Source organism: Nicotiana attenuata, unplaced genomic scaffold, assembly GCF_001879085.1.
Source record: "Nicotiana attenuata strain UT unplaced genomic scaffold, NIATTr2, whole genome shotgun sequence".
Lineage (NCBI taxonomy): Eukaryota > Viridiplantae > Streptophyta > Magnoliopsida > Solanales > Solanaceae > Nicotiana > Nicotiana attenuata.
The window spans coordinates 133,228-146,689 of record NW_017670863.1 but is presented as its reverse complement, the minus strand read 5'-3'; the positions used below and the strand labels follow the sequence as shown (position 1 = coordinate 146,689).

General features: G+C 38.2%; 2 protein-coding genes across 4 annotated transcripts; both read left to right on the top strand.

Moving 5' to 3' along the window:
* Positions 1 to 1,383: 1,383 nt before the first annotated feature.
* LOC109244001 (C2 and GRAM domain-containing protein At5g50170) lies at positions 1,384 to 6,829 on the top strand. 3 transcript variants are annotated; one of them, XM_019411026.1, is made up of 10 exons: positions 1,385 to 1,961; positions 2,527 to 3,206; positions 3,282 to 3,747; positions 3,854 to 4,036; positions 4,114 to 4,397; positions 4,480 to 4,596; positions 5,076 to 5,338; positions 5,445 to 5,622; positions 6,058 to 6,330; positions 6,412 to 6,829. In XM_019411026.1, exons 1-10 carry the CDS (start codon positions 1,610 to 1,612, stop codon positions 6,604 to 6,606), a joined length of 2,991 nt encoding a protein of 996 aa, XP_019266571.1. In that variant the 5' UTR covers positions 1,385 to 1,609; the 3' UTR covers positions 6,607 to 6,829. The 3 variants fall into 3 exon arrangements, with proteins under 3 accessions (XP_019266569.1, XP_019266571.1, XP_019266570.1); XM_019411024.1 differs by having other exon boundaries at positions 1,384 to 1,961; positions 2,527 to 3,747; XM_019411025.1 differs by having other exon boundaries at positions 1,386 to 1,961; positions 2,527 to 3,747; positions 5,448 to 5,622.
* Positions 6,830 to 8,877: 2,048 nt separating this feature from the next.
* LOC109244000 (plant intracellular Ras-group-related LRR protein 1-like) lies at positions 8,878 to 13,231 on the top strand. The gene is made up of 3 exons (XM_019411023.1): positions 8,878 to 9,923; positions 11,871 to 12,037; positions 12,145 to 13,231. The coding sequence occupies exons 1-3, from the start codon at positions 9,162 to 9,164 to the stop codon at positions 12,791 to 12,793; spliced, it is 1,578 nt and encodes a 525-aa protein (XP_019266568.1). The 5' UTR covers positions 8,878 to 9,161; the 3' UTR covers positions 12,794 to 13,231.
* The last annotated feature ends 231 nt before the right edge of the window (positions 13,232 to 13,462 follow it).

Here is a 13,462-nt window from a genome sequence, read left to right as displayed (position 1 = left end):
TAAGACAATTTGTGTTATTTTAAATTATTAGACGTATTTATGCTTAATGATTTAGTTTGTTAGATTAATTTGAAGTATTATTAATTTATTATGCATGAAAATTTAGTTTACTATTTATTTGTTAATTTACTTTTTAAATGCAAACTTTAATTTTATAATTTTGAAATAAATATAGCACTTGCAATTTATAAGTGATAATTTTTTCCCATCTTCCTTGTATTCTTTATGTTAGTACTTTGTATTAATACTATAACTTACAATATTTATACAAAATCCAAAAAAAAAATAATTTAAAATTATACTAAACCCGGCCCGCCCCGCCCCCCTCAACCCGTAACCCTTATGGTTCAATCTTTACCCGGTTGAACCCGAATTCGTTAAACCCGTTAAGACCCAATCCGTAATCGGCCCGGACCGTAACCCGTACGGGTCCAAAAAATATAGGCCCGGTCCGGCCCACCCGTTAAACACCTTTAATTGGCACGGTAAAAGTGGTCCATCTCGATTCTTTCTAAGTGGAATTTGCACAATAAAGCAACTATAGTTAGTTAATATACTCTATACGGGAAAAAAAGTTAGTTATACTCTATAGTACTTTTCATTTAGGCAAAAAATAGTTTTCCTTATTACTTCGTTTGAAGAAGACAATCACATTTACTTAGACTTCTTATTTTGTTTTTAATGATAAATTATTATAGCCACATAGCAATATATTTAAAATCATAAATTTCAAAAGTCATATGATCATATAAATTTAATGGCAAATTTCGGAATACAAACTTTCATTCTATTTGAAAACTAGGTGCCTAATAAACTACATCATATTTATTATTAAAACCGAGGGAGTATAAATAATATAGTAGCATAGATTCTTATTAAGCTTATTATTTTTATTTGATTTTGCCAAAGTAAATTTACCTCTCTTTCGGTTTCGACTGCAAAGCTTAACATGAATAACCAAGCACACTGCAATAACATTTTTGTTTCCCCAATAAAATGCTCTTGTGCTACGATCTCCTTTAATTTCCCCAAAGTGGCAAAGTATGCCTACCGCTATAATCTAGACGATGACTTTATCTGCAGGTAGCATTTGGTCAATGTTATCAAGTTTCGCCTAAAGAAGTTGGCAGCCGCTCTTTTCTATGTTGGCTGTTCCCTTTTCTTCATTTCTTTCTCTTTTACTTTTCACCTACGATTGTCAAATAATTTATGAAACAATACGTATCGTCCATCCAAACAAGCTCTAAATTTTTACCTAATACCACCTCACCCCCTCAGGCAACTCAATTCCATGCCAAAAAAGAAGATAAACTGAGATGGCAACCAATTCCAGCAAAGTCCCAAACATGCTACTAATAATAAACTATACAAACCGCCTCCTCCTCTTTTTTCCCAAAAATAACAAAATCTCCCTCTCCCTCGTGTCACTTTCCAAACCAACCCACGTTTCTTCATGGCTTCACCATGAATTCTCTCTCCTCCCCGTACAACTTACGACCAACAAACCAAGCCAGAAAGAAGATGCACTTCCTTTTCTATTTGTGTCCTCCACGGCAAAGCAAAATCGGGTCGGCGTATTTCATTTTCTAATTAGTAGTACTAAAGAAGAATGAGACTTTACGTGTATTTGTTGGAGGGCAAGGAATGGGCAGTGGAGGACTCTTACGTTAAGTTAAAACTAGGAAAGTTCAAGTCCAAGACAAGGGTATTGAAAAATACTAAGAACCCTATTTGGAATGAAGAGTTTGTATTCAGGGTTAACGATGTAGAGGAGGAACTTGTTCTCTCTGTATATCAACATCGTGATGATTCTGGATTCCTTAATGTTCATTATGGGGATTTAGTTGGTAAGGTGAAAATACCCGTCTGGTCCGTTGCTGCTGAGGAAAATCAGAACTTGCCTCCCACTTGGTTTTCTCTTCAAAAACCCAAAAGTGCAAAATCAGTTAACAGAGATTGCGGTTAGAATTTCTCCTCCTTTTATTTTTTGACCTTCCTCTCTTGGCACCCCATTTTGATGCTTTTGTTTATTTTTGGAGTAGAATGTAAGTTTGACAGTGACAAAGTTGGGTGGATTTAATTTGTAAATGTCTGATACTTTTTGGTCTTCAGACTTAATTTGATAACCGTCTCCACCTCAAATGAGTGATATAATCACTATGATAATCATTAGCGGATGTTTGGATATGTACAGTTGCAAATGACCCAATTTGATTTCTCCTTGTGTACATTGTTTCAATTAGTTACCTAATACTACACCTTCTTGTACCAATTTTTCAGAGAATGATAAATAAACAATACCATTTGTAATTTAATTAGACAAAAAATCATTTTTTTAGCTAGCGATAGTCTTTTATCGATCTATAGTAGTTTAAAAGGGCTCCGCATTTTTACTGGCATCTTCTCAGATAAAACCCCACCTCCTTTTGTGAATTGAAACTATCTATTGGTTTAATGCTTTTTATCTTTTAGGTTTTATTTTCCTTTATTTGGATTATGAGCAGTTGTTTTGCCTTATCAATGCAGGGAAGATTCTTCTCACTCTGTCCTTACATGGGAAGGGCAAAGATGTATCCACTAATCATGTCTGTTATGTAAATCCAACAAACGATATTTCAAGAGAAAATGAAGTGATAAGCAAATCTTCTCAAGATTTGCATGGCTTTGCTGCTCATTCCAAGAAAATTTCGGAAGGGAAGCATTTAATGAAGAACATTGCTTGCCATTTCGAGAAGCTTTTTAGCAAGAATGAAGAAGCCAAGAAAAGCGACGAGGAAGAATTGAAGAAGGATGATTCTTCTGATATATCCACGACCACATCTGACTATGAAGACTGTTTGGAGGAGTCTCCGGTTAGCCATAGCTTTGAAGAACTGATTGAGCGAATGCAGCCAACAAGTGAAGACAAAGAAATGCCAGGGGACCTGCAGGGCGGAGTCCTGCTGGACCAGACATATGTTGTGTCGTCTAAAGATCTTAACATGATTCTTTTTGCTTCTGATTCGCAGTTCAGGAAAGATATGGCAGAGTTGCAGGGTACAACAGATATGCACGAGGGTCCGTGGTCATGGAAATCAGATGACATGTGCTTAACAAGAGTTGTCACCTATATGAAAGCAGCAAGTAAATTAGTTAAGGCTGTTCAAGCCACAGAGGAGCAAACATATGTTAAAGCTGATGGAAAAGAATTTTCTGTTTTTATCTCTGTAAGTACCCCTGACGTTCCATATGGGAGTACTTTCAAGATTGAGTTGCTTTACAAAATAATGCCTGGCCAACAGGAATCTTCTGGTGAAGAATCCGCGCGTCTGGTTGTATCCTGGGCCATTAACTTCAGCCAGAACACTATGATGAAATCAATGATTGAAGGAGGAGCTCGGCAAGGATTGAAGGAGAGCTTTGACCAGTTTGCAGAGGTATTAGCTCGCAAATTGAAAGTAACAACTTCAAAGGTTGTCTTAGAGAAGGATCGAGCTTTGGCATCTCTGCAGACTGAACATCAGTCAGATTGGGAACTGGCAAAGGAGTACTTTTGGAATTTTACAGTTGTATCCACTATTTTCATGGTTTTGTATGTCTTAGTGCACATTATATTAAGTGAGCCTAGCAAATTACATGGACTGGAGTATCATGGTTTTGATTTGCCGGATAGTGTTGGGGAATTTATCACCAGCGGAATACTAGTTCTGCAGTTGGAGCGGGTATATAACATGGTTTCACGTTTTGTAGAAGCTAGGCTGCGAAGAGGTCTTTAAATATGTCCTGTCTTTTCTTTATTTGTCTAACTGTTGTTGTTTGATTCACAAAATGGTTTTGTGTCCATAGTTAAGTTAACAGATTCTGGTTTTGACAGGAAATGATCATGGAGTCAAAGCACAAGGTGATGGATGGGTACTTACTGTAGCTTTGATTGAGGGAATGAACTTAGCTTCCTTGGATCCAACAGGTTTCCCAGATCCATATGTGGTCTTTACATGCAATGGCAAAACAAGAACTAGCTCTGTCCAGCTTCAAACTCTTGACCCTCAGTGGAGTGGTGTGCATATTCTTCTCATTTTCATTCTCGTTTGTTAGTTGTATTTAGTGTCATATGCTTACCTGATACTTTTGCAGAGATACTAGAGTTTGATGCTGCAGAAGAACCACCTTCGGTGTTAGATGTGGAAGTTTTCGACTTCGACGGTCCATTTGATCAAGCTTCATCGCTTGGGCATGCAGAAATTAATTTCCTAAAACACACTTCTGCAGAATTGGCAGACATTTGGGTTCCTCTCGAGGGAAAAATTGCTCTGTCTTCACAATCGAAGTTGCACTTGAGGATTTTTTTGGACAATAACAATGGAGTTGAAACTATCCGAGACTACCTAACAAAGATGGAAAAAGAAGTTGGGAAGAAGGTAGGGTTATATCTTCTCTTTTTTCCTCCAAATTGTTTCGCATTAGCAGAAGTGTAAAACATCCAACTGATATGCTTGGCAGTTAAACGTTCGGTCGCCACACAAGAACTCAACATTTCAGAAAATTTTTGGGCTGCCTCCAGAAGAATTTTTAATCAACGACTACTCGTGCTCCCTCAAAAGAAAGATGCCATTACAGGTTTCATTGTAATATATGCTACGTTATTATGTTTCAACTTCTAAGTGATCTGTGGTGTTTGATTGTTGTTTCAATGCATTATGATTATGCCAAATCTGTTAATGATGAACTGATAATGCTAGTTTGTTCTACACTTAAGGGGGCGGGTGGGGGTAAACAAAGTAATTAAGCAAGCAAGAAAATAAAGAAAGAAATTAGGAAAGCAAATAGTTCAAGTTCAATTAACACCTTGTTGTTAAATAGCATTCACATCTGGAAGTTTCTGACTATGTGATATCTATTCCGTTTCAAAAATATGGGGATGGTTTCCTAAGTAGCATTTACTTATTTTCAATAGAGATGTATACTATAAACTGACGCTCGGCCAGATGGCTTTAGTTTTAATTGGTTGTTTTTAACACATGGTTTATGAACATTTGATCTTCAACTCCTAGGGGTTGAAATCTAGCATATCACTTAATTTTGTATCGCTACTGCAGGGGCGGATCTTTCTATCTGCCAGAATTGTTGGATTTTATGCAAATTTGTTTGGTCACAAAACAAAGTTTTTCTTCCTGTGGGAGGATATTGAGGATGTTAATGTGGTTTCCCCATCATGGTCAACCATGGGGAGCCCTGCACTTGTAATAATTTTGCGCAAAGGTCGAGGAGTTGATGCTAGGCACGGTGCTAGGTGTCAAGATGAAGAAGGCCGACTGCATTTCTGTTTTCATTCATTTGTGTCATTCAATGTTGCAAGCAGGTATTATGGGGAAATATTTTGGTGTCAGTAAAAAAAAAACAGGACTTACATTTGATTGCACATTATGTTTCGACGATGGTGAGATTAGAACATTGTTTTGTTGTAGCAGGACAATCATGGCGTTGTGGAGAACAAGGACACCGCCTCCAGATCAGAAAGCACAAATTGTAGAAGTGCAGCAGGAGAAGGATGAAAAGCTTGTTTTGTCTGAAGACACTGCATCCTACTTGGTCGTTGAGGATGTACAAATGTCTAAAGTCTATTCTGCAGAACTACCTGTCAGTGTAAGTTTTTCCTTGTCTTAAGTTTTCCATCTTACATTTGACTGAATTTTGTGGCGTTTGTCTTGACGCTGAGCTTCTGTCTGTTCTATCGGTAAAATATGATTGGAGGGAAAGCTGAGGAAGTATTATCGTAATCTCAAGATTTCCTTTTACATATTTTTGAAGCTGTAAGTGTAAGTTTTGACATAAGTTACTGCCTCAAACCAGAACTGGATTGACTTCCGTGTTCTGCTAGGACTACAATAATTTAGTCATTAACTGGTAAACAAGTGTTCTAATTATATATGTTCAAGTCTATGACACTGACGGGTTCTGGAGAAACTTATCTAATAATCCTACTTCTTTCCCTCTGCATGGAGGAATTGACCAGTCTAGACTAGATCTCTTGAGTAACTGTAACTAGGGGCTTTGGATTTTTTGGTGGAAATTCTGCAGGTTAAATCACTGATGCAGATGTTTGATGGAGGAGATTTGGAGCATAGAGTAATGAGCAAATCTGGCTGTCTCAATTATGTCACAACTTCATGGGAAACTGTAGCTCCCAATGTTTCTGAGAGACTCGTATCTTACAAATTCAACCGCTTCATCTCAGTCTTTGGTGGTGAAGTTACAAGCACACAACAAAAATCTCCTATTGCTAATGACGGTGGATGGACCATCAATGAGATCATGGCCCTGCATGATGTCCCGTTTGGTGATCATTTCCGAGTACGTTTCAATTGTTCATTACAGTTGTCTGTTCTGTAAAAGCAGGACAAGTTGATTAGGTTTATTTCTTAATCTTTGCAGGTGCAGTTTAGATACGACATCAAAGACTCTACTTCTGTACATAATTCATGCAAGTGTGATGTTAGTGTTGGTGTAATGTGGCTGAAAAACACCAAATTTGAGCAGAGAATAACTAGGAATGTTGTTGGGAAATTTACCACTCGACTCAAGGACATACTAGAGTTGGTTGAAAGGGAGATATTATTGTCAAGTTGATAGGAACCTGGCAAATGTTGCCACTTACTCACTTAAATACAGCATTTTCCACTTACTTAGATACAGATGTTCAACATTAGAGTTGTCACAACCAATCAATGTCACAGTCACATTTGATAAACTTTGCACACTTTATGTATCAGCTTCTCACAGTAGTGATTCAATACTCCATGTTCTATTATTAACTTATGGTTCGAGGGGGAAACTCGGCTATTTTTGGTCCCGTGTTCTCTGAGTTCTTTTGGTTAAGGTGCAGTAAAACCTAAATAGAATAATTACTTATCTACAGTAGAGAAAGTGGATACGTTGCTGTCACTGCATCTACTGTAGGCCATAATAGGCTCATTAACAGAAGTATGCAATGGCTTCCACAAACGTAAATTACTACGAACTCAATAAAAGCTTATAAAATTAACGCAGGGTCAAAGGAGCGGGATGAATCTTTGCAAAAAACAATGGAGATTTGGCTTCTTAAGATGACTAGAAGACATTATTAGCAGTAAATGGGCTTCTCAAGATGCCTGAAAGACACTATTAGCACCAAAGCAGAATTCCTGTCACTGTTACAGGGACTTGGACTTGCGAAAGTTTATACTCTGGAAATAAACATTGACTTAAAACATAGCAAGCTTTCTCTACAGGTCTGGTTCCTAGATATCTTTCAACTGCTTTAGCATGTTTTGAGATAGTCAATTAAAACATCAAGACTGCTCGAAAGCTTGATAGAGTAGTATCTACTAGGAGTATTTCATTTCAGACTTGTCCTTTACTTTATGTGAATACCTTTGGGAAAAGGTTGGATAATAAAAATGAGGTGATTCTAATAATTTTTACTGGTTGGCACCGACGCTAAACTAAGGGTGTTTACCGGACAGGCTGGACCGGGCTGGACATGAGGAAAAACAGCCCGTCCGATTAGTGGGGCGGGCTGGTTAGTGGGCTGGTGTTCCGGGCTAGTAGTGGGCTGGGATATTCTGGGTTTGTGTACCCGTCTGGGTTCGGGCTTATCGGGTTAGGACCGAGCGGGGTTTCTTTAATTTTTTTTTTTTTTTTGTGTATTATGTTTTCTTGTTCAATGTATTTTGTTACTTAAGTGTTTGCAAACGTTTAAATAATAAAATAAGTATTTTAAGGCATAAAATTAAACTTTAAACTTTAAAGTTTAAAGTTTAAAATTCGAAATTTAAAAATTGAAATTAAGTGGCTACATAAAATTATTTAATAAGACCAATATGTAAGGATCAAACTTCAAAGGCTTTCATTTCATATTTTTATTGCATAATAATACTTTAAATTAACTTGTCTAATAGTAAGCTTAAATAAGTCTAATAAATTTAAAATAACACAAATTGTCTCAAATCAACATAAAATACGAATTGCTGGAGGACACTTAAGACAACCCTTGATATGCCTCCTTAAACCAGCTGTGCCCTCCCACTTTCGACGAACGTTAAAGACTCGACCACAGTTCTTGCACTAAACTTTGCGAACTTCTTCATTTTCTTCTACCACCTCAAAGTGTTCCCAATATGTGAGCGCACTCTAGAAGTACGGGGCGTGATTTAACTTTAATCTAACAAAACTGGTAACCACACTTCACTTGATAATTGTAATTTTGTAGTGGCCACCGTAAATAATTGAAAATTTGAAATATTAATAATTGAGAACTTGAGAGCAATAAGCAATTCAATAATCAAGAGGGAATTGAGAGAGAACAAGAGTAAAAGAAGAGAACAAGTTGTGAGAAAAAATGAAGAAAAGGGGGGCTATTTATAGTTTTTAAAAGGCTAAAAATGTAATTTATCAATTATTAGGGTGGATGAGCTATTTTAGTAAGGGGATAGGCCGAAATGGCTAAAAGTGCAAAAAATGACCATTGCCCAACGGTCATTTTTTATTTTGATCGTGGGCAACGGTTAGAATTTAAAAAACAATATTTATAACTTAAACCGGACTAGACCGGGCTGGAACACGGTTAAAATTCTTGAACAGGTTAGCGGGATAGCCGGGTTCCGGTAGCCAAAAAAGACCCGACCCCGTCCGGCAAAACTCCCTACCCTAGCCAACCCGTCCCATCCCTTACCTACACGGGTTGAACCGCGTTGTTAGTGGGCCGGCGCAGCCTGATTAACACCTTTACGCTAAACACTTTAACAATTTTATGAAATACCACAGATTATGTCACATTCAAATTTTAGAAAATTCTACTAGTGAAAGATTAAAATTATAAGAACGAAAAAAGAAGAGTAATACAAAGGGAAAAGTGAGTCCAGATTGGATCTACACCCCCAACTAAATAAGTAAAAAGATCTCCTTTCTTTTTCTTCCTAAAAAATCGAGATGCGATCTGTTTTTATATTTTATCTTTATCTTTTAGATGCGATCGAACAGTAGAAAACGGTTAATATCAGGATTAGTTCGTCAACCGGCCTGGCCTGCTCACTGTCACACTATCAGTTTAGCACAGTTTTCTCTTTCAACTCAAAAACCTCAAAGCTCCCTTCCCAATTTCACTACATAAATCTCTGATCTCAATTCCAGTAGTAGCAGTAGCCATGGATCCAAACCCTACCAAATTTCCGATTCTCTCCTACGTCATGTCCAAGCTTCCCAGTATTGGCCCTAAACGCACTGCCGCCGATGAATTCGATATCGAACAGCCCCAACCCCTCCCTCAACCTCCCAAAGAACCTCACTTCGACATCACCGAGCGTATGCCTCATCTCACTGACCCTAAGGTCATCGCCGCAATGAATTCAGCCGTTGCTGACGTGTCACAGACCCGATCAATGCTCAAAACCCTAGGCGAGCGGCCTGATCACGAGCTTGTTGATACTGCGAAGATGAAGCTAGCCGAGATCGAAGCAAACTTGTCCAAGCGTCTCGAGGAGGTTGTCCTTTCGCCACGTCCGCCGGAGATGGAGAGGGAGGATTGGAGATCGGACTTGGCGGTTAAAGAGGACGAGTGTCGAAAGGCTGTGGAAAAGGAGAAAGAGGAGTACAAGGCGTTAATAGCCTTGGATGAGTTGCACGAGGCGTATGAGAAGATGTTGAAGGACGCGGAGCGAAGGTTGGAGAAGATTTATGAGACTGCCGTTGCTGGTGGTGATGTGGAAGCACTTGAACAGGCGCTTGGTGAGAAGAGTTCTGAGTTCAAAGAGGAAATGAATGAGGAAGTTATTGCTATTTTGCAGGAGGCGTCAGGGAAGAGGGTAGAAAGGGTTGATTTATCCGGCAGGCAGCTGAGGATGCTGCCTGAAGCTTTTGGGAAGATTCGCTCCTTAATCGTGCTTAATTTGTCCAATAACCAACTCGCGGTATGCCCTAGTTCCAAAAGCCCTACTTGAAGTTACATTTCATACTGCTTGTTCTCGATTTCATTTCTTGGGTTTTAGCTTGTGGTCTGTATTAACATGTCAACTACATGATGCCTTGTTGCATTTCGTGGTAAGTTATGTACTGTATATCAAACTCCTAGCCATACTTTTAACCGGATGTGTCTACAGCTAGATGGCTGAAATATGGTAAGGTGAGAGCTGCAGCAATCATGCACGACTTTTCTGTGTCTTTTTGGTTTTTTAAAATGCTATACTGTATTGGTATGTATCTGAAAGTGGGCCAAAGTGCCAGATAAAATTAAATTCTGGATTTGAGTACCATGAGTGTCATTTCAATTTCTGGGGCAAATGGGTTTAGAGGGTCTCTATCTCGATTTCTGCACCTTTTCCGCGCTTTAGTAGTAACTCTGTTACATGGTTTACTGCTTTTTACCATTGTAAGCTGATCATCCTGTGGCTTTTGAGGCACTTTTTCTTTTGAATAATACGAGTCCATCTTAAAGAGAATGACACTATTACTACTTGGGAGTCAAATAGTTTCTGCTTTGAGTAGGTTATTTTACAAAATTTTAATACTTTTGAATATATAAAAAATCATAATTATATTAGTTTCGTATAGCTTCTAAGTATGCGATTTTTATTTTAAAAAATTTAAAACTTTATCACACAGAAATCAAGCGGACTGACCTAGTACTTTGAACCCGGCCATTCTTCTTATTGAGGAAGGAGGAAGTGGTAATTTTGTATCTTCACTACGAAGAGATCAAATAATGGAACCAGTGGGCATGATTAAAGGGGATTGGGTTTCTTTGAATGGGTGAAGGTGCAAGAAGCTTGAGAACCTCACATCTGATTGTGGTAAACTTGAATTGAGCTCCCAGTTACTCTTCTTGTCCCTTCTAGGAGAACATTACTACTCACACCATTATCATTCCTGGGTCCACTGTGCGTCTTGAAGTATAACTAAAGGATAATATTATTCTGCACTCTCGTCTCCCTGATAGTTGTCTTTTAGTATCCAAGTCTCCAAAAAAAGTAGTATTGTACTTCCTCCGCTCCATTTTATCTGTCAGTTCTGTCAGTTTTTGCTTTCTGCTGGTCAATTTGACCAATTTCAAAGTTAAATCTGATATAGATAAATTCATATATTGAAGAGTGATAGAGTCTGCAGTTTTTGTTGTATGCAAGTGATGAAAGAATACGTTTAGAAGTCTTAGTCAAAGGTCACTTTGTTTGACTATAGGGAAGCAAAAATGGACAGCTAGTTTTGTAGGGGTTGTAATGAATATGTTATCATATTGTCAACCATTTGAATCGGCAGAAAATTCCGTTGCTGTTACCTTAATTAAGAAGTTCATAGCAAGTTTAGAGCTCTATAATTATTGCTTGTCAATTCATCATAGTATAGGTACTCAATCAATCAATTACTCCATCTATAACTAGTAGGGGTCATATGGATCCTCATAGGTGATACTTTCTCTTGTATATTTGAAGCAATAATGTTGACTACCTTAAAAGCCAAATGTGGAACGATGTCCATTGTGATGTGTCACAACAAATCTAATCTATTTAGAGAACCAGTGGGTACCTGATCTTTGAAGCTAGTTCTGCTGCTATATATGGTAAAATACAGTTTCCTGTTCAGTGGATACAGATGCCATGTTATTCGACTTTGCTTCTGCTTAAAACAATATGGATAATGTCCCGATGCTTCTCTGAAACTGCCCATTAAGTGCATCATTTCCCTCCTGGTATCCTCTTCATGCTTTTTGCATCTGCCAATTGCATAATATTTATGCCACTGTAACATATATTAATAAAATGCATATGCATTGTTGTTTGTGATGGTTGAATGAGAACAAAAGCACGTTGTTTGGAATGTCAGAATTTTGCAATTGTTTGCTTCTAAAATTCTGGGGAAAACAGGTTATTCCTGATTCAATTTCGAGCTTGGAAAACCTTGAGGAGCTTCATCTCTCTTCTAATCTCTTGGAATCGCTGCCAGACTCCATTGGTCTGTTGTTTAGTTTGAAGATCTTAGATGTCTCTGGAAATAAGCTTATCACTTTGCCGGATAGCATTTGCCATTGCAGGTAATAGTGGTTCAGAAATGAGCTTATTTACCCCTTCACCCATCCCGAAAACACTAATTTAGACTTGTCAGTTCTCTCAGACTACTCTTTATTTTGGCTGTTTGCAGGTCGTTAGTGGAGTTGGATGCCAGCGTAAACAAGCTTTCTTATTTGCCAACAAATATTGGGTTTGAACTGGTAAATCTAAAAAGGCTTTCACTTTCTCTTAACAAGCTCCGTTCTTTACCCACTTCCATTGGTGAGATGAAGTCCCTGCGCCTTTTAGATGTGCACTTCAATGAACTACATGGTCTTCCACGTTCATTTGGAAACTTGACAAATCTTGAGATCCTCAACCTGAGTAACAATTTCAGTGACCTAACTGAGCTTCCTGACACAATTGGTGATTTGATAAATCTAAAGGAACTTGATCTGAGCAACAACCAGATCCATGAACTGCCTGATACATTTGGCCGGCTTGACAACCTGACTGTGCTTAAGTTGGACGAGAACCCTCTTGTGATACCTCCAAAGGAAGTTATAGTTGAAGGGGTCGAAGCCGTAAAGGCTTATATGATTAAACGACGGCTAGACATATTGATGGCAGAAGAGCCACAGATTATGCTTGAAGAGATGGGACAGACACCGACCGGCTTAGTAACTCGAAGTACCTCCTGGTTGAGTGGCGCTGTTTCAAATGTTTTTGGGACTGTTGCAGGGTATTTGGGTGGTGGAGGGAAGTCAGATGCAGACCATTATCTCAACCAGCAGTTATGACTTACGATGCAAATGAGGTCTTCCTTTAAGCTTTTTCACTTGTTTCTGTTGTTTACGTTTAAATTTTTCATGCTTTTCCAATGAAGTCCGAAGGAATATGGCTGATATCGGGCCACATGCACCTTTCTACTTCCTCAGCATGTCTTTTCCACTTTGATGTGTGAAGAGAAGTGAAGGATGCTGGTGTTTTGCAGTCTGCTTCCCGAAGATGTTTAGAAATTGTGACTTGTCAGAGAGAAAGTTGATATACAATAATACAAACAAGCTTGTTTTGCTCTCTAGACTCTAAAAATGCCTGTGTTTAACATCATGAACTATGTGCTTTTAAGTTCTGACTGCAGGACTACTATGTCTTTTCCTCTTCATGATATGATTTCTCATGTTTGAGACACATTAAATCCTAGTTTACTATATGAGATGTGGAGATCTTTTGGTAAAGTCATGTCCTTAAGGGCCATAGCTCGAGTAATAATCTGGGCAAGAGAAAGATAAGTTTTCCAATTGGCAGGCAGCGATGTCTAATTGATGGAAGTGCTATACCAATTCCGTTTCCCTTCAAACGTAAAAAGGTTTTGGGAATTACTCAATAATATCTCTCAAATGAATGAGTAGTTGTTGCTATTGAGAGTATTGTTATATTTATATTGTATCAATGCTGAGTCAGCATCT

What these genes read in the sequence shown, in the direction of transcription:
- LOC109244001 (XM_019411024.1), top strand. Translation starts at nt 1,610, where the DNA reads ATGAGACTTTACGTGTATTTGTTGGAGGGCAAGGAATGGGCAGTGGAG. An exon ending in TCATTCAATGTTGCAAGCAG is followed by an intron (nt 5,339 to 5,444) that starts GTATTATGGGGA and finishes GTTTTGTTGTAG; the next exon opens with CAGGACAATCATGGCGTTGT. An exon ending in CGTTTGGTGATCATTTCCGA is followed by an intron (nt 6,331 to 6,411) that starts GTACGTTTCAAT and finishes TAATCTTTGCAG; the next exon opens with GTGCAGTTTAGATACGACAT.
- LOC109244000 (XM_019411023.1), top strand. Translation starts at nt 9,162, where the DNA reads ATGGATCCAAACCCTACCAAATTTCCGATTCTCTCCTACGTCATGTCC. An exon ending in TGTCCAATAACCAACTCGCG is followed by an intron (nt 9,924 to 11,870) that starts GTATGCCCTAGT and finishes TGGGGAAAACAG; the next exon opens with GTTATTCCTGATTCAATTTC. An exon ending in GATAGCATTTGCCATTGCAG is followed by an intron (nt 12,038 to 12,144) that starts GTAATAGTGGTT and finishes GGCTGTTTGCAG; the next exon opens with GTCGTTAGTGGAGTTGGATG.